General features: G+C 38.3%; 2 protein-coding genes across 2 annotated transcripts in view; both read left to right on the top strand.

Moving 5' to 3' along the window:
- Nucleotides 1-167: 167 nt before the first annotated feature.
- The window catches only part of LOC146452820 (sarcoplasmic/endoplasmic reticulum calcium ATPase 2-like), a 31,658-nt gene continuing 8,112 nt past the window's right edge, over nt 168-23,713 (top strand). The window contains exons 1-18 of the mRNA XM_085097374.1: nt 168-478; nt 709-726; nt 852-934; nt 1,029-1,133; nt 1,227-1,365; nt 4,252-4,332; nt 5,013-5,098; nt 5,192-5,258; nt 5,872-5,960; nt 6,120-6,203; nt 7,008-7,101; nt 8,058-8,188; nt 9,395-9,483; nt 9,762-9,864; nt 21,851-22,006; nt 22,173-22,283; nt 22,583-22,700; nt 23,243-23,343. Coding sequence (XP_084953500.1) covers nt 361-478; nt 709-726; nt 852-934; nt 1,029-1,133; nt 1,227-1,365; nt 4,252-4,332; nt 5,013-5,098; nt 5,192-5,258; nt 5,872-5,960; nt 6,120-6,203; nt 7,008-7,101; nt 8,058-8,188; nt 9,395-9,483; nt 9,762-9,864; nt 21,851-22,006; nt 22,173-22,283; nt 22,583-22,700; nt 23,243-23,343 — 1,773 coding nt within the window. The 5' untranslated portion in view covers nt 168-360. The remainder of the gene's footprint in view (nt 479-708; nt 727-851; nt 935-1,028; nt 1,134-1,226; nt 1,366-4,251; nt 4,333-5,012; nt 5,099-5,191; nt 5,259-5,871; nt 5,961-6,119; nt 6,204-7,007; nt 7,102-8,057; nt 8,189-9,394; nt 9,484-9,761; nt 9,865-21,850; nt 22,007-22,172; nt 22,284-22,582; nt 22,701-23,242; nt 23,344-23,713) is intronic.
- Nucleotides 10,377-12,529, top strand: LOC146452821 (uncharacterized). The gene is made up of 3 exons (XM_085097733.1): nt 10,377-11,044; nt 11,341-11,893; nt 12,311-12,529. The coding sequence occupies exons 1-3, from the start codon at nt 10,377-10,379 to the stop codon at nt 12,527-12,529; spliced, it is 1,440 nt and encodes a 479-aa protein (XP_084953859.1).

The following is a 23,713-nucleotide window of genomic DNA, read 5'->3' as shown; positions in this document are numbered from 1 at the left end:
CATTTAGAAATACAGTTGGATCTAATTTGGGTTCAGGAAAAGCGATTTGTTTGCTGTGCTCCGGTGATCGGCTAAACCGGAAGTGGAAACTCAGCTGAATTTTTGTTGCAGTGTTCACGTGACTGAGTTTCAACCAATAAGCGTGAGCCGCGTCCAGGCCGCGTGGACATACATGTGAAAAACGCTGCGGTGAAATTTCTCATCTCGACGGTTTGGTTTGAAGAGAGGTTTAGCTTTATTTACTCTAGAATGCGTCGAGATTGAGCTTCAAACATAGAAAGAATCATTGGTAGCTTAACTTTTAACTGAACCACTGAAAAATTCATAAAATTGAGAAATTTTTCCGTTGCTGAATACGTCATGGAACTGGCTCATACTTACCCGGTGTCAGATGTGTTGGATCAATTCTCTGTGAGCGAAATCAAAGGCTTGAGTCTGGAGGAATTGACGCTCGCTCAGGAAAAATATGGACCAAACGGTAGGCAATATAATTTTAATTTTGCGAGTTAAAGGAGCTTTAATGCCTCTGTGATGTGATTTATCCAAACATAAACTTGTGGTGTTTTGTTGTATGATTTGATTCAATCATGCACTACCATCTTACTTTCTTAGTCGCTAAGGGGCTTGGAACATCCCTCGTAGTCAATGTTAGTTTTCCTCGCTAATTCTCCGTTCTCTCTTGTTTCTTTCCATGGAACGAAATAACAGAACTTCCAGCCGAAGAAGGTGAGTTTCGAAATACTAACATTATTACAACGATACTTTTGAGATACTTTGCTAGGGAACGATCAAGAAAATTCATATCAGCTGTCTTCCTCAAGTTAATTTTGTAATTTTTTTACTTTTTAAAGGGAAGCCACTTTGGAAGCTCGTATTGGAACAATTTGATGATTTACTTATAAAAATTCTCCTGGCGGCGGCAGTTATTTCATTTGTAAGTCTGTTTACTCGTCAGTACAAGTATACTCGCAGTTCTGTTACAATTCTGTCGATCAGTGATCATTTGATGTCCTTTAATTTGTTTCCAGATACTCGCGTTGTTCGAGGAAGGAGAAGATAGAACCACAGCATTTGTAGAACCTTTCGTTATCCTTGTAATCCTGATAATAAACGCCATCATTGGTGTTTGGCAAGTGAGTGCAAAACGTTTTTGACATAAAATGTCGACGTTTCTGCCCAAACAATTGACGGCTAATAACTTCGCTATCGCCAATTTTCTTCCACAGGAAAGAAACGCGGAAAGTGCAATTGAGGCTTTAAAAGAGTATGAGCCTGAAGTGGCTAAAGTGTTAAGGCAAAACAAAACAGGAATTCAGAGAGTAAAAGCCAGGGATTTGGTTCCTGGAGACATCGTGGAAGTTGCCGGTAAGTTTTTTTTCGATCATGTGAACAGGTTATGCAATGAGGTATGCTGTTTCACCCTTGCTGCGTGCATTTATATCAGTGAGGACAAAGCGATCAACTGTTTGACTAGTTAGTTTTGTTTACATCCATTGCAAAAAGTCGGATGACGCTTAATCTTCCTATAGTAAACATTTGATTTATAAGAAAGGGAAACTGATGATTTCTCCCTATTTGCTTTCTTATCTTTTACAATGCTTTCTAATCCTAACTACAAGTCAAATCCAGGAAAAAAAACCTGTTGGTCACAGAAGCGTGTCATTTTTTTTTTTTTTTGTGATCGTTCAATGAAAGGCCATAACGCCCTTTTCACATACATGCTTGGGATGCAATATAATTTTGCACATTTTCCTATTTTCCAGACTATATTTTTTTTTCTGGTGTTAAATTAAGCATAGTTCATTAAATATTGCAGTTTACTTTTGAGAGAAAATTAAAAACTTGTCACAGTTTTTGGAATTCAATTAACCAAATCTGGTAGGGCCAGCTTAACCTTAGTGATTGAGGACTTTGGATTGCATACTAAGCTTTAAGAGTTATTTGAATACAAAATTCCTACGTTGAAGCCATGTTCTTTAGAAGCCACTGGTCTCAGCATATTCATTTCTTTAGCAGTGCAGTTCTCAGCGTTATGTTTTGATTTTTTTTTTTTTTTGCATAGTTATTATTAGTTCTTTCTGCATCAAGTTGTACAGCAAGGCGATTCTCAAAGCATGGTGTGGAGCTGTTTAAGTAGTATTGTTTTTACTTTCAAATCAAGGTGTTGAGAGTGTGTTCAAAAGCCAACATTTAATGTTATACCCAGAGGGTATGTAAATTGAACATCAAGCTGAAATACTTGGATGCTACAAAACTGCGTAAATTTTTAAATCAAGATACCATATTTGTGAGGCAAGAAAACTTAATTATTTATTGCATGATCTTAGTGATATGTCACAAGTTTGGACAGGATGTCAGTTTTTTTGTTATTACAAGTGAGCTGTTTGTACTTAAAAAAAAAAAGGCAAGGCTTTTCCACAACCAACATTTCAGTAAAGCCATTAATCCACCGGAAAAAGTGAACAGCAAAAATAGTCTAAATAGTGCAAGTCCAGGGTACTTTCCTTATAACCTATCAGGAAAGGAGACTTTTCTACTGCTTGCTCTGGGCTAATAAATAAAAAAAAGTCCCCTTTGGGTTGAGAATAATGTTATACAATGATCTGTCATAAATAACAAACTGTAAAGTAACATAATTTTATCTCCACCATGCAAATGTGCTTAAAAGAACATTTTAAATATTTTTTAAGAGGTAGATTGAGCAGCTGATACCAAATTGGCTGTTATGTCATCCACAAACCATTTTAACGATAATTTTAGTTAAAAAAGTTTATAAAAGCATAGAGCTACACAGGTTTTTCATGTAGACATTTCAAGGTTCTAAAATTATAATTTAACCACTTTTCAGACATCAATTTTGTTAAGTCTACCGTGGTCCGAATTGCTTTATCTCTTCGGTCTTGGAATACTGAAATAAATTAAAAGGAAACCAAAGAAGCCAACTGAAGTATTTTTATTCAATGTGGGTTTGCATTAAAAGTGCTTTTAACATGTAGCACTAGTTTAGCTAGGGTTGTAGATGTGTGGTGCTGTATTTTATTTATTTAATGCAATATTTATCCAGGTGCATCCAATTTAGCAAAGCTGGGTTAAATGGAGCCCTGACACAGCACAACACAAAACATTGAAACATAAAAAAACTATCTACAAATAATTAAGTTATAAATGCAGCATGTACTGCAGGTGTTACTGCTTAAGATGGCGCTTAAGTTTGGTTTTAAATTCACTGAATGCCTCTACCTGTCTAATGGTTCTCGGGATGGTGTTGTAAGTTCGAGCTCTGTTTATTCTGAAGCTCCCCTGATACTTAGCAGTTTTTGAGAAGGGAGGGCGCAACAAATCACGGCTTCTGGTGTTATAGCCATGGTAAAGGTGCAGATGCCTAAACTCTGAAGTGTGGTGGTTTAATAGCATGTCAGACAGATTCATTCAGTGATTAGATGGTTCGTGGTTCAAGGCTGGGTTGGTTTCTGCATTACTGTGTTGTTTCCTTAAAGGAGAAGTACCGTGAGGTTTTTTGATAACTTTTGTGAAAAATGATGAAATAAGACCTTCAATCAGCTGCCAAATAATTCTAGAATGACCAGAGGAAAGAAATCAAGTCAATTCTTGAAAGGAACAACTCATGATCTGTTCTAGCGCCATACTGGCCTACTCTGTCTCTGGTCAGAGGCACTAATCGACAGTTTTATTGCACTGGGGTGATAGTTTATAACAAACTTGACAATTATTTCTTTGTTTATGCTGACAGACAAACATTTGTGGATTTTGAAATGACAGCAAATTTGTGATACTTCCCCTTTAAACAATGAAGAAACTCTGCTCCATATTGTCTCTCGTCACCCAGATGTTTAAAAGGGTACTGGCAACTTACTAGGGGTAACCAGGCTGTGATGGACTAGCATCCCATCCAAGGGGAAGTAGCGATATTCCTAGTTGCCTTATTCCACAGAAACCAGGTTGAACTCTGGCTGTGTGGGCAACTTAGGTTCATAGTGTGACTTCAACTTTACGAGTCTAGGGCTGGGGTGATGTTTTCCTTAACCAAAGGAATACATCTTTTCACACCTTTCATTTGGACTCAAAAGACGTGAGGCATCAGACAAATGCATCTGACGAACAGTTTGAACCCCACATATTTTCGTTATTCTTTAGCGCATAAACTTGAGTTACAATCTTAAATTGTTTCAGTGTATATATGGACGCGTTTAACAGGTTATTTACAATTTATTTCATTCATCTCTTTCCTAGTGGGCGATAAAGTGCCAGCTGATATCCGGATAACTTCAATCAAATCTACAACGCTTAGAGTGGATCAGTCGATTCTAACGGGTAACATAAGCTTTAATGTTTTTGCTGTTATTTCTTTCTCTGTTATATGATTATAGTCACCTGAAGGCACGTCATCATGAAAATATCTTCTGTGCCAAATTTGTAATGAATGTTATTTCTTTCTTCGTGATAACCAACCATGGGCTGAATCCAGCATTGTATTATGACATGGGCTATATATACTTTTAGGCCATTTCAATAGATGTTTCATTTCACTTGTGATTGATGTGCATATTATGCCACTGATGTTAAGGTCCTGCCAAAGTAGCAGGAGATGTACTCAAAAAGACCACTGGATGAGGGGCCTCAGTACATGGTGCTATGCTAAGGGGATGTCTCATGTCTGTCCTACAAGGCAGGCTTATCAGCTGGATAAATGTACTGGGGCCAAGTTTAGCCAGTCCAGGAGGAAAACAATATGCCCCCTCCCTGTCAGTGCTTCAGCAGAGAGGTTAATGGGTACCATAGGCAGCAATTCCCTCCCGTGTAGTATTGTATGTAAACATTGTTGCAGGCCAACTTTGCTGCCTTCTAAGAAACTGGCAATTGAGGATGCACCTGTAAAGAGTGAAACCACATTGATAACTGAATGCTCAAGGAATTTAATTGCTTGCCAACATAACCTCTATTTTATGCTACTAAAATATCAACTGACCGGTTCTTATGTTATGCTGATCCAGGTGAAAGTATCAGTGTAATCAAGCATACAGATCCTATCCCTGATCCAAAGGCAGTCAATCAAGATAAGACGAATATGCTGTTTTCAGTAAGTTGCACTTTTCTATGTTATATTTATTTTTACAACAAAAAGCCTTGTTAATGAAGTCAGTGTTTAACCTCTTGCTTTACTGTTTGCCAGGGTACAAACATTGCTGCAGGGAAAGCTACGGGTGTGGTAGTTGGAACTGGTCTTAATACACAAATTGGTGAGTAGTTGGTGGTTATTGCTGCATGGTATGATCTGTTGTTACAGTGTTTTCTACAGTTGCAAAAATGGAGACATGGATACATGCCTTTTTTTATGATGCCTGATAGGAATAAAAAGGTGCATTTGTGAGTAATGGATTGTGTTGCTCCATAAAATATCCCCTCTTCCCTTACCCCTGGAATTCCCAGTTTAGTTTCCTGTTTTCCTCTTAATCTTTGGTTTTTGAGACCTCCCTCCTGCCCCCATGAATTTCTTTTGACAGTACACAATATACCATGTAAAGCATGGCACATATTTAGTGCTTCTGGAAAAGGGAAAGTTCAGCACTTACGCTGATGACTGTTAAGGATAGCTTTCAAAAGGATAATAGGTTCTTTTAGTTTGAATCATTTTGGAGGTTTCAAACCAGGGATGTTCTCAGGACAGAGTGCTGATAATTTCTTCCTTCTGGCTAACCTGCTTGATGAATGAAATTGGTGTGATTTTTGTTCTCTAATGTGACTGGTTTAGCGGTTCGGTTTTGATGGCTTTACATGAACTTGCTCTCAATCTCATACTCCCACTCTAAGCCACATTTTACTTTAAATTACTCGGCTACTTGTTATTTTCAGGTAAAATCCGAGATGAAATGGTTGATACTGAAGATGAGAGAACTCCGTTACAACAGAAACTAGATGAGTTTGCTCAGCAGTTGTCAAAGGTATTGTGCTGATGTCTAGTATTGATGTGTCGCTGGCCCTGCCTCTTTGTCGACTTACGAGAGGTGTCTGTTAACAGTTAACTGTACTGAAACAATTTGATTGCACTTTTCACTACTTGTAACATGTGTGTTTTCTCCTTTTTTTCTCATCCAATTAAGGTAATCACAGTTATTTGTATTGCAGTATGGGCCATCAATATTGGTCACTTCAATGATCCAGTGCACGGTGGCTCGTGGATTAAAGTAAGTATGAAGAAATTCAAGTTTTGATGCAGTCTTAAGGATGGTACCTCCTAAAACAAACGTATTTTGCACAGATTATGACTATGTGGGAAAAGTAGATTTTACATTGCAACGAACTCAACCGGGGCCACCCAACATTGATCAGCCAATCACAGGTCACATTTACAACAAAGGAGTCTGGCTTTAATAGTTTGTAAACCAATCAAAAACGAGAATATTTCTTTAAATTTCAAAGTGTCGGTTTTATCGGTGGCCCCAGTTGAGTTCGTTGCACTGTAACAAGGGCTGTTGGAATCCAAGAAGAAAGTTGGGGGTAACCATGCACATTTTTCAGAGATAATTAAGCAGCAACAATTCAAAAAAGCTGTAAACTACAAAACAATGTATAACATTTTGCCCCAAAGTAAAGCTTAATTATCCCTGAAACTGCATGGTTGCCTCTAATTTTTGTTTTGGATTCCAACAATCCGTGCTAAGATCTGATTTTCTTAAGAAACCTGACCATCCCAAGATGCACAGAATGTATGCACAGTAGCAAAGGGGGCACTGTCCTTAATCCTTAAACACAATAAAGCATAACATACAAAACTACAGCTCAGTAGCTGTCAGTTTATTCTTGACTATCATATTTCATGGTCGCACTTCAGGATTTTCTCCACAAATTTTAATCAAAGGAAGAGTCATTTCTTGAGTTATTTAGCCATCAGTGAGCAAAATAAAGGGATGTAAGAAGTGGGTTTATTTCTGTTACCAACCAGTGTACATAGCATACTAAACTTGTTAATTATGTTTACTCTTTTCAAGGGAGCAATCTATTACTTCAAGATAGCTGTTGCCTTAGCTGTAGCAGCAATTCCAGAGGGACTCCCTGCTGTCATAACAACTTGTCTTGCATTAGGTAAGAAGAAAGCTGTTAGTTCATTGAATGAGTTCATTATCATAGTGTTGTGTACCACACAGCTGCCACTTGACAAAGGTGCTCTTAAACAACTTTTGACAACCCTTGACATTTTTCCACTGCAAATTACCATTCAAAGTACAGGAACAAGAACTACATGTATGGGAGACAGTGGTCAAGTTTCATGTTCACTCTTCCTAGAGCTTTCAGTAAGCATAAGATATGGCACTTGCTTAAGCTCTGGTGGGTATTCTAATTAATGTGAGCAGCCAGACAGCCGATTATTGTTAAGGGGGTTAGTTTCTAAAGAGGTGCTGTGCTACATCAGTGGGGTACTGGAAACGAATGCTTGGTTTCTTGGTCACAAAGGGCTAACGCTCGTAACATCACCACTCAAATCTCTTTACAATGGCCAAATTACCTCATCAACTCCATTGATAAAACCAAACGTTCAATATTACTTTATGTTAACTCTGTAAAGCAAATCAAACAAATGCATTGCATTGGCCATAATACGAAGAATTCTCTGTAGTTCTAATGAATCCTTTTAATCAAAATACTGAAGAGAGTAATAAAATTATTCTAAGCAGCTTTACAGTTTTCAAAAAATTTTCACCAAGAGGGGAGAGGCTTGTGACCCCTGTGTTACCTCCGAATGGTTACTACTCTGGAGCAGAAACCTATTTTAAATCTTATTGAAAGCCCTGCCCTGCCCCCTTCCTTACAGTTCCTGAGATTGTCTTGCTGTGTCCCTAAATTCTCACAACTAGCATTAAGGAATCGTGTGGCAGCTATAAAAGAGAAGTAATATTTTCAGCTTAGGGTTAGAAGTATGCCCCAGATGACTCTTATCCATTGTCAAGTTTTGCACTTGAAAGGGGATGGTTGGTTTCTAGCTGTTATGTGATGGTTCTGATCATTATCACATTAGTCACCTTTTCTTTTTCTTTTTGAAGGAACACACAGAATGGCCAAGAAGAATGCAATTGTTCGTAGCCTTCCTTCTGTGGAGACACTTGGTTGTACTTCGGTGATTTGCTCTGATAAGACAGGGACGCTGACCACAAACCAAATGTCTGTTCACAAGGTAATGAAAACACCCTGTTATTTTTTCCAACATTTGTTTTACTACTCCTCATAAGACAGCGCTCCAAGCTGCGACCGTTTTGGTCCCCATGGCGAGTGGTAAAAATATTTGGCGACTAAAATTCTGGCAAAAGTCGCCAATTGGCGACCAGCAGAATCTTACTTGAAAAATTGTCAATAATAGGACGAATTTAAACAATAGTTCAAGCGGTGGCATCACCTGTATTTCTCTTTTCTCCTCTCGTCATTCACTAACTCGACGTGAATGCGTAAACTTAAAATGAGCGTAGACTGGAAAATTTCATGGACAAAGGGTACAATGATCTCTGGGCCACTCTGATGACAAAGGAGCCATACAAAGATAACCTAAAGGATATGCTGTCTCTTGTCGAAATTCTTCTTGTACTTCCTCTCTATCTGCTGCCCAGTGCGAGTGAGCAATCTCGGCGCAGAACCGGATCAAGAATTGCCATCGAGCTTCGCCTTCTTCCAAGACAGTGGAATACTTGATCCGAATTACAGTCGAGGGCCCTGCTGTGAACGAATTCGATCCAACTCCAGCTGTTGCCGAGTGGTTTGCGTCTTCAAAAAAGCCCCGAAGACCATTCTTACAGTCGTAAAGCGGAACAAATGCCTCTGCTCCGAGTAAAATCTACGTTTTAACCCAATTTAGTCAGTGTAAACTGGTGTAAATCTATCTCAATCAGTTGACTCTGCTTACTTGGTGGCCTCTGCAGCTCAAAGTGGCAAATTTGATCAATTTGAAGGGGTTTTGCGTACCATTGGCAATGTTACCCGGTCTCAGCAGTTTGTAATGTTGTTAATAGATCATTTATGCTACTAGACGTCAGTCTCTTCCTTCTCTTTCTATTAGCAAAGTGATGTGTTGAAAATGAGCGCATTAAACGTTCGTGTAATATATCATGAAGTGTCCTCCTTTACACTCGCCAAAAGGCGACTTTTTGAAAAAGTGAATTTGGAGCGCTGTAAGATAATTTATTTTATGCAGTTGAATTCTACTATCACAAACATCTCAATAGCTGCTATCTAAACCAGATTTCTATCATTACTGTGTCTATATCTTATTATTTTTCTTTTCCTTACTTTATGTTTTGAATATAACTTCTTAGGTGATTCTCGGAACCTCCCTGAAAACCATATAAGAGGAGCTTCCAGGTTAAACATTATTGTTGTCTTTCTTGTCTAGTTCTTTGTTTTGAATGATGTGAGGAGGGACCATGCAACTTTCCATGAATTTCAAGTGGAAGGCACAACGTATACACCTTCTGGAGATGTGTAAGTTTGTATTTAGAATGCTTGGCACACCGGTAACATTTGTAACTGTTTATTGTGCCCTTCATGGTATTTATAAGTTGGTAAATTGTGATCATCCAGGTAAATGAATGTAGAGTGTTATTACTGACTAGTGACATAGTCAATGTCACCACAAACAGTCCTTCTCAGTACTTAACTCCCACCTGGATGATCATAATTTACCCACTCATCATATGATTGATCCCTTGGTTCAAAATTTACGAGGTCGTAATTTTGGTACTCAAACTATTTTGTTCCAGAACCTTGAATGGAGAGAGGGTTGACCCTAAAGACTTTGATGGATTGCCAGAGTTTGCTACCATCTGTGCAATGTGCAATGACTCCAGTGTGGACTACAATGCAGTAAGTACTGGACTCAAAGAAGCAGGAGTAACTGTCGTTTGATATTTATCCTAAAAAAAGCTAAATAAACACATTTTATGACAATTGAATTCTTGAGCAGTTGCTTATGCAAAGGATGCCTCCTTCATATTATAATCCAATTTGCATCCATCACTATGGCGCTTTATCGGGTTCAAAATTCAATCTTGTGAATTTACTTACTCTTTTATTCACCAAAGGTTTGAATTCATAGAATACTCGAGTGAATTCATCGAAACCATGTTGAATTCATCGAAACTGAAAACTAAATTCATCAAAACACTGAATTCATCGAACTGTTGTGTTAAATTCATCAAAACACTAAATTCATCAAAGAGTTGAATTCATCGGAACACTTAATTCATCAAAGTGTTGAATTCATCGAAACACTAAATTCATCAGTGTTGAATTCATCGAAAATACCCTTCAGCCTCGAACCAGTCTATCACGTCCACTGAAGTCCCATAGATCCTTGCAACGTTGTTTTCTCCAACATGGCGGATACAGTCGAATACGAAGAGAGACTTCGACATTCTTTGCTGGATCTTGGGAGAAGATTACTAAATGGTGGGGATGTAGACTTTGTCATGTTTCGATTACAGCAGATAAACCGTCATCTATTTTATTTGGAACGATTCAGTGAAATTGTGCAGTCCATTTCAGCTGTAATAGTTTTGTTAGAAAGTGTGGACGAGAGCAGAGCTAATCACAACTTTGATGGTTGTAGCGCCACCCCTAGTGGTTTAGTTGGAAGGCCAAAATTCGATATTCCACGAGAGCAGCTGGAATACATGATCGATTACGACATCTCTATATCGAAGATAGCCATTGCGTTGGGGGTGTCAAAGAGCACAATAAAGCGACGTATTCGAGAATACGGCATTTCAGTGCAAACACAAGAAGGGGTCTTAACCGACAGTGAACTAGACACATTGGTCAGAGACATTCAGCGGGAATTTCCAAACGCTGGTTACCGCAGAATCTACTCTCAGCTCAAATCCAGATCTGTTAAAGTAACGCAGTCAAGAGTAAGAGAATCCATGCATAGAACCGACCCAGAGGGCATTGCGATGAGATGGTTGTCAATCACTCCAAGGACGACCTACAGCGTAAGGGGGCCCCTGTCGTTATGGCACATTGATGGAAACCATAAATTGATTAGGTAATTTTTATTGCTTTTAATACATTGTGTAAACCAGTTGCCCTTGCAATTGCCTTGCTGTTTACATCTGTTGAATGGCCTTCAATTCTGTAACGAGGTCATGTGATGCCTATCAAATGTATGGAAGTAGGTATTGCACAGTGGTGCTAACCTCTGGAGATCCCAAATGTTGGGATTTTTTTGTTTCATAAGCAATCAGTTTTTTCAAGTCCTGAGGGCGGTCATTACATACATTTTTGATTGTACATAACTAACTAGTCAATGAGTTGCAGTGTCTTTCTTTCTTTCATTGCTAGGTGGAGGCTTGTGGTGCATGGAGGTGTGGATGGATATACCCGCATTCCAGTTTACCTCAAGTGTGGAACTAATAACTGTGCTGACACAGTGCTGGGGTTATTTCAAGAAGCAGTTGCAAAGTATGGCTTGCCCTCCAGAGTGAGGTCTGATAAAGGAGGTGAAAATGTCCTGGTATCCTTATACATGCTTAATCACCCCTTGCGTGGGCCGGGGCGTGGAAGCATGATTGCAGGCAAAAGTGTTCACAATCAGAGGATTGAGAGGCTCTGGAGAGATGTATTTGATGGAGTGTTATACATTTACTATCACCTCTTTCATCATCTGGAACAGCTGTCTGTGATTGATCCTTCGAATGAGGTACACATGTTTGCACTGCATTATGTGTACGTCCCACGCATAAACAGGCACTTGGAAACATGGAAATCGGGATATATTCACCACAGTATCAGAACTGCAGGAAGCCAAACCCCCATGCAACTGTACATCCTAGGACTATTGAACATGCGGAGTAGTCAGGCAACAGAATTGGACCACTTCGATTCTCTAACAGAGGTAATCTTCTGCACATTTTGCACCCTCTGGTATTAAATAGGGTTAAAAAAAAACTCTTCCGCTCTGTGGTCAGTGTTCAGCTTACTCGATTGTAGGAATGTTTTCTTGCCTTTGACAAGCAGCCTGTGAAAAGACTCTCTCACTAAGGGAGCTCAAAAAATATATGTGTAACAGTAGTCTAAAAAGGGGCACCATCCTTGATCCATTTTAATAAGGATAATAGGCTACTGTTAAATACCTTTCCCTTCTAACATGTTGGGATGATTAGTACCCTAAATTTTTTGCATACTCAGTATCTTCCCCTTTAAATCCCGAGACCATACAAAATGTCAAATCCACTGATCTGTCAAGTTTGTCACCATGTTAATGATTGTGAATAATACTCCCTGGTATGGCTTTTTCCGCATTTTCATGTAGGAAGAGTGTTGCTCATATGGGATTGATTGGGATGGCCCTGTACCATGGGAAGATTTTGATGATCAACCAAGAGTTGCAGTTCCAGAGACTGAGAGGCCTGTGTCAGAGGAAAGATATGAAGAACTTACACATTTGATTGAGCCACTGACCGAAAGCACTGATTATGGGATAGACATTCTATTGGAGGTTCTAGCATTCTTGTTAGAAGGGCCAAATTGATTATTTTAAAATCAAGAAGTACCAGGAGTGTTTTTAGTTACATGATTTAATGTTAACCAAACTCAGAAAGGAAATACAATGTAGAGTGGTGTAGAGTGACATCACAAAATGATGAATTATGCAAAATATATGCTCCTTGTTGCAATTCATGGATAAGATGTGAGCAGTAAATGTTCTATATAAAGCTTTTTATTTTGTGGCGGTTCTAAACTGGAGGGACCACTGCAAATTAACTCAATAGAAAGTTTTAATTTGCAAGGAGAAAATTGGAGTTAAGGTGCCTTGCACAAATTCAATATTGTTGTGATGCCATCTCTCTACTGCTACACTGTATGTCAGAAGTTAACGGCTGATTTTACTACCCAACATTATCAAAGTTGCTGGCTATTAAGTTGCCAATAGTTAGTAATTAATGGGAATATTTCCCTGAAGAAAGAACAAATCAGGGGTCCTAATTAAAATTGCACCAAACTTGCTTTGGTTGGGCCATAGAACTAAAAAACGCAGTTAAGCACTCATCTTGAATGTTTGGCCCCAACTATAACTTTAAAACTGTAACATGTAACCAAACTTAGTTTAAAAATTAACTAGATGTCGCCTGTCGGCCATCAATATAAATAATATTGCCAATGATCATTAACTGCATTCAATGACAAATATAATTCTTAAAATAAGAGACTTATTTTTCTTAATGTCAAGAAGTCACTTCTCTCTTCTTTTTATATTTCGAAAATATAATTATTTATGTACCATCTACTGTGCACCATGACAAAATTTAAGACTTAACTTGGGATGTCCAATTATTATGACTGTAATATGTCCACTCAACTGGCCACCATTACTAGATTCTCTCCCCTGTCATTTTTCAGACAGAGAGCTGGATTGAGGACAAAATGACATAAAGTGTGTGGATGAAACTAATGTATGCAAAGAGGCAATGTGAAATTTCATACAGAATCAGCCAAAGTCATACATTCCAATTTTAGATGCCGATGATTTAGAAATATCATTTGGAAATATAAAGAAAGTTATTTTTTTAATCATAGTACAAGTAACGGTAACTAAGCTATAACTCAACAACCTTGTCGGCAATTTGACTGTCACTATCACCCTCTTTGCGTCAGTCCAATACAGTGGAGACAATAAAAAGTTAATTTGAAACCATGATTCGGTACAGGCTTATGGTACATTAAAATCTGGGCCTTTATCAATCATTGCCACTTTTAGACAGGTTTTAAACGCCTCAAAATCCTCAAAATGTGGTGGTAGCTGCAGCGACTGAAGACATGTGGATGCAAAGATGGCACCCTCGATTGCATCAAACGTGACTGAGATACCTCCTGTGGAAGGCACTATGCAAGCACCTGTTGTAAAGCGAAGGAACTGAAGTAGCTCTAAGGAAAAAAACAGGTAATAAAGACAATCAAGTTACGATCAATGATATCAATGGGTAACCAATCAATAATAAGTAATTATTATTTCTAGTTGATTACTCATTCACATGTGAAATGCGATGTTTAAGCCTTACAGAGAAAATAAAAAACCTGGATGAAGGAGGCATACCATTGCATTCACTCTCATCAATGAAGCGAATAACCATGTCTTTCAGATCTTTGTGATCATTACCATCAGGGAAGGTTAACACTTCTTTTACTTTCTCTGGTGTTACAGAACCTTCTTGATAAACAAAGAATCTTTCAAACAGCAATGGTCTGGTTTTCATTTCTTTCAACACATCTAATGTCTTCAGTCCCTCTTGAAGTTGATCTAACAGCACCTTTCGTTTATTGAGGACAAAGTGACACATCATAGATTGCACAATCTCATCCTTGTTTTGCATCTGCATGTGGAATAAAAATTACTGTCAGTAATTATGCATACATTCAATTACACTTACAGTATCAAATGACTGTCAATGTAAAGACCATTTAGTTTGAAATGCCCCTTTTGAGGGGTTCACGATTGTACCACAAAATAAGTTTTCCAGGTAAAAAGTCAGTAGTGTAACAGTAAAATTAAGGTGGTTCTTAAAAATCGGATCCAAAGCATTTTTTTTTTTTCAACTCTGTAAAAACTGTAATCATGGCATGCTGAGTATTTTCAAGTAATAAAAATGGAGGTCGCCTGTTTCATTTTTATACATTTAAAACCAATATAAAAGGTGTTTTGGACATGATATCTCATTGCCATGGTTATGCATTCATAAATCAACATCAATGAACAAATGTTGATCATGCAATACTTAATCTTTGAAATGCCACACTTTTTTCTTAAGCAATACAGAGTGCTACAGTCACTCCATAAAAGAACAAGAACTCTTAAAATTGTAGGAAGCCACCTTAAACCAGGTGCCTGGTTACAGCATTATTGCTGTTCAGGTTTTTAAACCTACCGTAAGGGTTGTAGTGCACCCACTGTCTGATAGCATGCCAATAAATTGGGAATCCTGGTTAATATTGTCCACCTCTCCGGAGTCAGCCATAATTATCTGGAAATAATAATGATAATCATGGCAATCAGATGGTAAGACCGTAAATGATCTAAAAAACACCCTCTCTCTTATAAACGCCTCACATCTATTAAACTCCCCCCCCCCCCCCCTTAGGACCCCTAAAACCTAAAATTTAATAGACGCCCAGGGCGTTTATTAGATCATTTACGGTAATTGGTCGAAGTTAGGTAGAAGTTGTAGAGTGGTCTTCATCCCCTCCCCAGACACTCACACACACATCACCTCTCTACAGAAGTTGGTATCCTGACTGCTGGCAAGAAATGGGGACCTCCCAAATAAAATAAGCATGCCTAAATGACATTTTTGCAACTAAAACAACCATCATTATGTGGAAATTACAGTGAACCCACAACTCCTTACCCAACCGACTATAAACAATAATTTTAATGTATTGTGTTGTAGTAGCCCAGGCTTTTAGCCAGACAAAGTGGGAAGCCTATATGTCTGTTTTCCATTAAAATGAAAAAAAATTTCAGTTGAACCTGCTCAAAAGACCTTGCGTGGGTCTGGTATATGGTCAGACAAACTATTAGGCATACCTTCCTGATATAATCAGATACTGAGATATCTCGGATGTCTGAGATGTTGGCATATGATATTGCTTCTGAAACATCTTGGTTGATGAGATACCAGTAGCACACTGGTGAAAGACGTGGGAAACCAATCTCACAGTGAGCTATTGCATGTGCGATTATCTGACCAACACATTTCATAAGCCCGGAAAAGGCCACTCGGGCATTATAGACTGGAACCAGTCGAGTGGATGGGCCCTCAAACAACTGGGAAAAACCTGAGCTGTTGTCACCATCTGCAAGCTTTGAAAACACTTGGTAAAAAAACTCCCTTCGTGGACCACCTGTGTCGATGGCGGGTTGACCAGTGAAGCTGATCCTCAGGGGGCAAGTCTCATCAAAATGAGGGTTTTTATAAATGGCCATTGCATCATTTAAGAGATCACTAGGATCTATTGTTGCCTTAAATGGTGGGCCTGCCAGTTTCTTGTTGATCCTTCGAAGAACTGTCTCCAAGGAGCTATCTATAGGACAAAGAAAAGGTAAAATAATTCATTGATACTTGGCCTTTTTTCTTAATTTTTTGCTAAATGGTATTATATTATCAATTTTAATTTGAGTTCATTTAACTATTCAACGTTAGTAAGTAAAAAACTGACTGAACTGAACTTATTTGTACTATACACTACTATGGCTTTTATTTACTGTACCGAATACAAAAACTTTGAACACTAGAATTATTTTTGGAATGTTAATTTGTTTTGAGGAAAAAGCCAGTCAGATGCAAAATGAAAAACCACAAGTTGTAGCAGTAATTATCTTTTTTTTTTTTTTTTTTTGGGGGGGGGGGGGGGGGGGTCCTTGTGGTTTGATCTCCCCTCTGATATCGTGTTGCAAAATTAAATGTCAAAGTCATACCCAAGTCTTAAGGTTTTTGAATTATCCTTTTTTTTTATCATTGTCTACAGATAATTTACAAATAACTTAACTTTCTTAAGTGTACAAAATGCAATTATAAGCACAGCAAAAAGCCTAATACAGGGTTTCTGTGTTTTCCTTTTTTCTGTGTGATTTATATGCCACTGCCAAAGCCCACTGAGAACTAATTACTTTTCATGGCTTACACAGCAAACATCAAAGTTACCAATCTCCAAAAAAACAGTAATTACATGTAAGAATAAAACAAACAATATCATTAGATACACACAACAATAAAATGTCCTTATAAATTATACCCTTGTGTTCATCTTCAGTCTGTGTAAGAAATGGGCTTGCAAAAAGTGCCTCATCATCACTATTGTCAATATTATCAGAAGCAGAACTGTTGCCAGCTGGAATATAAAAGCATGGTAAAATATGAATGAGTGGAATTAACCCTTATACTTGGTGACAAGAGAAGACGCCCTCCACTCCTACACATTCATGGAAATGCAGTTGAAATTACATGGAACACTAGAATTTGTTGCAACAAAATGTGTGGAATTTTCTTTGCTCCCAAAAGTTAGACATCCCACCTTTAAACTTGCCATACAGTTTGATGTCATACAATCCAAAGGCATTGCACAGAAAATTTAGAAGTGAAGGCAATATTTAAGTTCATGTCCTGGCATTGCAATTATAAAAAATATATAACCATAAAATTTCGATAATAAGCCCTGGGCTAATGCTTGTTCAAAGGCTTTTGTGCTGGGCTTATTTTGGGGGGTGATTATTTTTGGAGGGGCTTATTGCGGGAATTTTGTGTTTCAAAAATAATTTTAAGGGGTTGGGCTTTGTAATAAAAACAGCTTTAAAACACTATGAAAACAGCCTAAAACAGCTAGCACTTACAGTCCATTCTTTTTTCAGTATCACAATTATAACTACGGTATATATTTGGGGCCATATATTTGCACTCCTAAGGCATGATCATGGACTCCTGGAAATGGGATCTAGAATAAACTATTATTGTTGTTGTTTTTTAAACAACATTTCAATTTAGACCCCATTTTCATGCATTTTCAGTCTGTTTTGTGCAAGAGTGAGATGAAAGGTTTCTGTTATTTCAATGAAGACTGTATACAATCTCTATTTTTCCAATTGTCTACACAGGCATCTGTACATGTAGCCTTGTTTTAACGAAATCCTAAACAAGAATTTTCTGGCTCTTTCAAATTTACAGTTTCATTACTTTCTGTCACAATATTATGCAGAAATTTAATATCAGTAAGGATTCATTCGTTTTACCAACAGTCTATCACAGAGGAAAACTGGAATTTTACCACTATTCTTACCTCTGGCCAGCAAAAGGGCGTTAGCTGCCTCATTTACATTCCCAGAAGAAACTTGGAGGGCAGCACTAGCAGTGTGCTCAGCTACATCTGGAAAAAGGAGTTGCAGCTCGTGTACTTTTTCTGAAAGAGAAAAATAAAATCAAACACATGTAGTGGAAATGAGTAAATACTTTGGTTGCCATGGTTTTGCAAACAACAATACTTTTGAAAAGCCCAAAAAAGTTTCCTTTTTAGCCAGCTTAGTATGCAGTCAAATAGATACTGTAGAAAGACAAAAACACAACATCATTACACGGGATGCCTGCAGGGCAGGCCGTGTCTAGGTTTGGGTCTGCTATCTTTTTTTTTCCTCCGTCGTAGTCACAAATCTGCACATTAATTTATTAATTAAACTCTGCCCTCCTAGAAGGGATGTTTTGTTCTGATTGTCTTCAACAAAAGCAGCCCAATGAAAATCTATTATTGGCGCGTATATCATGAGGGAGAGGACCCCCTCATCCCTAACTATGTGACGTCAAATCGTCATTTTATTTATTCATTAAACCTGGATTAAATTCTCCTATCTCCTTGTGGAGGCCATATTGTTTACAAGTTTTAGATTCAACTCAACGTTTTCAAAAAGAAAAGAACCCTTTTGAAGAGGCAAATGGAAAGAATAACTTCTAAGAAGCACTTGACAGTTAAAACAGTGGCAGTGCTTTGTTTGACAGTCTTAGAACCACAAAGCGCAGAGAAAAAGCTAAAAAAGGTCACTGATAAGCATGACGTTACGAGAAAGCAATTTTCGGTATGATTTCCAGTAACGAAACGATAAAATATAACGCAGTCTTTCTGAATAAAACTATTCAATTGTTTCAATTGCGAAGGGAGGATAGTTTTAAATATCTGCGAAGCATACAATGGGAATAAATAAGGCCACATTAAGCACCCCTTGAAATGCCATTAGGGGCATCTTGTTTCACATTTTTCCTACATCACATTTGCATGAAGAAGGGATAACTCTTCTAACTTGAATGAAAACACCAAACAAGTTTTCCAACCAAACAAATTTACCAATCAAGTAAAACATCTTGCATATAAAAAGCTGAACATACCATCATTCAGTGATGTGCATGTAATGCCAGGGCTGACAACTTCTGGCTCTGCCTGATCTGATCTTCTAAAAAAAAAAATTATGAATGTCTGTGGTATTCATATAGCCTGGGTGAGCAGATATATTTCCAGTTGCCATTTTTTTTCTGGCGGGTGAAACAAGAGCCGCAAAAAATGGACGGTCTCGTACTCTAGCCTGTGTGCATCTGCTCCTGGCCTCAGTATTACCGTGACCAAGACGTCTGTGTAATGCCGGCATTAATCTTGTGCCAGAACAATTTTGCATAATTGTGCAGAGCAGGATCAAAGAATGTGTTACACAGACGTTCTGATCGCAGTAATACTGAGGACAGGGATGGATGTAGATAGGCTATCGTACTCTAACCTTCATATTGCTGGAAAATACTTGAAGTATATGCAAAAATCCCACCTTTGTGCAGACACGTGTCCAGAAGGACCGCCACCACATGTGCTTTGATGCTGCCGAATTTCTATCATTGAAATGGGCAAGTTGCAGTTGCAGCAGTTTACTTTTGGAGTCGACTGTTCTGCCTCCTAAATTTTATCCAAAAAAATCAATATAAACATTTAAATGGAGTGGATAAGAAACTTACCAGTTACTCTCACATAACTTTATATTATTAAAAAAATTACGGACCTTGCTTTTTATACTCATAAAGCTTCCCTGTCTTACCCAAGACCCCCTTCAATCCAGTCTTGCTCAAAAGAGATGACTCAAAAGGACCTTGGACAGCTTACAAAATTTACATAACGTAATAAATCCTTGATGTTGTAGTACTGATGCACACGACAATGGGGCTCGGATTATTTTCCAGGCTAGGGAATAAATTACTTCCTGATATCAAAAGAAAGCGATTTTCGGATTTAGTGCTGGTTAGGGTTTTAAGCAATGACTCAAAATAATTATTGGTGTACTGCAAATGAAGAGTAATTACCAAGCTGACAACCAGGGTTCAATACCCACTCTCTTGTGGTTTTTTCCTCTTTTATTATTAAACTGTGAAATAAGCTTTAACTCTGTGTAAGATTATAAGAAGTTTATAGTGTCCTTTCAAGGCATCCCTATTAACCACGACTTTTCAATCCTTTACTTATTAAAATAGAAAAATTATAGCTAACACCCACCCATGACCCTTCAGCTCTTCAGAAACTGACACCAGCTTGTCCTCATTACAGAGTACTGCATTACTAAAGATATTGATCTCACCGTATCTTTCTGGACGTCCAGCACAAGATTCCTCTGGATTGGTCTGAGGAAAGCTTTGGCCTGTCCCAAGGCACTCTTTAGAAACTGGACAGTGAAGCCCTTAGGTGGGTGAGGGATTTGCATCAACCGCTTGGTGCTTCCCTCGAGTTTTCTTAATATCTCATACCCCCCTGCTTCAGCAAGGGCCGGGAAGGACTCTATAATCTTCTCGTGAACATGAAGCGCGTTCCCGTCTTTGTTAAAGACTATCTTGGCCTCTCCCAAGCCGGCCATGCTCAATCGTATTCTTTCACTGGCGTCTGGAATCACATCTTGTTCACTGTCTGCCAGGCAAACGAACGTCCTGGTGAACGTGTTTTTCGGAACAAAGTACGGTCTTGCCCCTCGACGAGCCCCTCTTGCCCCTCTACTAGCTCCAGATGGACGCCTCGCTGCCGGCCCTGACGGAGGCCGGAAACCGAAAATCCTTCGATGTTCTTCCAACGCCGAAGTAACCGGGGTCGTTGATCTCGGTGGAGTTGTTGTGGTTGTTCCCGCTGACACTGACACTGCTGCTCCTGTGGATGCCGTAGGGAGGCCATTTGCTGCTGCAATGAGCCTTTCCGCGCATTCTCGCATAATACTTTCCATATTCATAAAGAACAACAAGCGATCGCCGACATGCGAGGTTGTCACGAGGAAACCTTGCTCGCAAGGATCTATGGGACTTCAGTGGACGTGATAGATTGGTTCGAGGCTGAAGGGTATTTTCGATGAATTCAACACTGATGAATTTAGTGTTTCGATGAATTCAACACTTTGATGAATTAAGTGTTCCGATGAATTCAACTCTTTGATGAATTTAGTGTTTTGATGAATTTAACACAACAGTTCGATGAATTCAGTGTTTTGATGAATTTAGTTTTCAGTTTCGATGAATTCAACATGGTTTCGATGAATTCACTCGAGTATTCTATGAATTCAAACCTTTGGTGAATAAAAGAGTAAGTAAATTCACAAGATTGAATTTTGAACCCGATAAAGCGCCATACATCACTAGTGGCACTTTCCACTTGTCAGAATTGCCAGCCAGATTGGTCAGTTTGCAAACAGAATGTACCAATTCGAAGGATAAGTTTCACGCTAGTCCTTCAAATTTCTTCAAAATAGCGTGTACATTTTCGGCCGTGATTATTTTTCAAGATTTTGCAGCACCATCCTTTCAAAATGACGCATTTGATTTACAGACTGGACAGTCTTGTCCGGCCAGTTCTGACAAATGGGAGGCGCCCTGGATTAATGCTTTATCAAGAGTATCTTACCAGACCCTTCTCCCCTGAGCCAGTGCCTTTTGTAATCCTGAAAGAGATTAAACTGAAACACAAATTTTGTGGTCACTGGAGATGATGTTATTCCGTGTTTCACCTGAGGTTTTCCCAGTGATTACATTTATTTCTAAACTGATCCAGTGTTCTAGCTGACAATAATGTTGAATTAATTGAAAGTTAAAGTTGTTGCCATATGTTTGAGAATGGTGAATGTTTCCAAGCACTAAGTTTGGTATGATCTGTGAGGAATGATCAAGTAATGCAACAGAATTGTTTGACATTGTTTTAGTACAGTTTGGGCAATGAAATGCTCTCTTTTCTTAATACATGTACTTTTGAAGGTTTAGCCTGGTCGGAAGTAATTTATGTTGTGTTATTACTCAATGTCACACTGTAGGTAAGAGATGCTTATGAAAAAGTTGGTGAATCTACAGAGACTGCACTAACAGTTTTAGTTGAGAAACTCAATGTTTTTGGTACCAATCTGACTGGCAAGTCCAAAGCTGAACTGGCAAATACATGTAACGAAGTCATCAATTCTCACTTTAACAAGGTAAACAGCAGTTTTAGTTTTATTGACACCTTCTGGTTGACTTCGTTTCAGTTTGTACATGGTTTCTTAATGTTTGTGTGTCATTCTGTAATCATTAGCTACCTGAATTAGTGGTTTTAGTGATCAAATAGTAACAATATTTATATTGTTACGTTTGTTTTTGTAGGAATTTACCCTGGAATTTTCACGTGACAGAAAATCAATGAGTGTGTATTGCACTCCTAAAGTTGATGGACCAAACTCTGTACATGAAAAGAATCCAAAGATGTTCGTGAAGGTAATGCATAGATATTATTGAATAGATAGATAGATGCCTTTATTGCTGCACAAAAAAATATTAAAGCTTTACAGCTTGTCGGTTCATGTAATTAAACTATTTTGTACAATTTACAATTCATTCAAATGACCTAAACAGAAAATCGGTTATAAACAGTCTCTATGTATCTATGCAACATGATTGTTTCCATTACAAATTTAAACACCATGTATAAGTGAATACAAGAATACTCAGTGTGTTTCAGGGGATTGCACCTAATATTGTTGATGTGTAACATGTTTTGTTGTTCTGTTTTGTAGGGAGCACCTGAGGGTATCATTGACAGATGTAACTTTATTAGAGTTGGAAACAAGAAGCAACCGTTGACACCAAAAACTAAACAACAAATTTTGGATCTGGTTAAACAGTATGGAACAGGTTTGTGTTATTTAAATCCAAGTGTGCTTATTGAATTGTCAGGACTGAAGGTTCACTGGAAGTGATGTTTTCTGTATTTCACCTGAGAAAATTTCAAAGATTACACTTCTGATATCCCTGATCCAGTGATAAAGACAGTTCAAGACAGTCCCTAGTACACCTATTACAAATTAATGATGTCACTGCAAGCTATAGAACACAGTGTTTTGTTGAAGCAAATCACTAGACATGATTCATCATTGATTCATTGATTACAATATTCAACCATGATCACAAAACAACAGCAAAAGATGTTTCCTACAGAGTACAGTAATTATTGTATCAACTTTCTGAAATCCTAAAGGAAATGATCTGTGAATTTCCTTGACTATGGGAAAATTAAAGCCAGAAAGTCATTCCTTTAAAGCATGGCCTACACCCTCTAGTAAAATGGACTGTAAACTTGTAACAGATGCCTTGCAGAAGTACTAGTATCTCTCATTGAAGAAATCTTAACAGTAGTAACATTGAATTGCCACTTTCCTTTGGTCAACTCATTGTAGGTGTAGACACTCTTCGATGTCTTGCTTTGGCAACAGTGGATGAACCTCTCCCACCCAGCAAAATGGATCTTGAAGCACCAGAAAAGTTTGCAGAGTATGAGGTGTGTACATGTTCTCTTGTCATCCATGGATGTGCAGTGGAGAATGATGAAGCTGTGGATTCCCCTTCACTTGTTATAAGTGAAATATCCACCTGCCAAGCTGACTACCACTGCTTTCCTTGCAAATCCACCTTCTGTGTTCATATGACAATGTTAGACCTTATTTATTTGCCATAAAACTCTTTTGCCCCTACGATCCCACATTTAAGTGAGAATTTAGAAAGTCTACAGTGAAAGGTAATGTAAAGAACTGAAGTGCATCAGCAACTGACATTACATGAGAGGTGTCCATTCAACACTGATTCAGTTACAAGTTAACTTTGCCTTAAACTAGTGAGTGGTGCTTGCACTTATCCTCCGTGTGTCTTGC

Source organism: Pavona decussata, unplaced genomic scaffold (genome assembly GCF_977016875.1).
Source record: "Pavona decussata unplaced genomic scaffold, jaPavDecu1.1 SCAFFOLD_366, whole genome shotgun sequence".
Taxonomy (NCBI): Eukaryota; Metazoa; Cnidaria; class Anthozoa; order Scleractinia; family Agariciidae; genus Pavona; species Pavona decussata.
This window is presented reverse-complemented; position numbering and strand designations above follow the sequence as displayed.

Excerpts from the sequence above, each read along its gene's own strand:
- LOC146452821 (XM_085097733.1), top strand. The coding sequence starts at position 10,377 with ATGGCGGATACAGTCGAATACGAAGAGAGACTTCGACATTCTTTGCTG. Across the intron at positions 11,045-11,340 it reads GGAAACCATAAATTGATTAG|GTGGAGGCTTGTGGTGCATG; the intron begins GTAATTTTTATT and ends TTTCATTGCTAG. Across the intron at positions 11,894-12,310 it reads ACTTCGATTCTCTAACAGAG|GAAGAGTGTTGCTCATATGG; the intron begins GTAATCTTCTGC and ends ATTTTCATGTAG.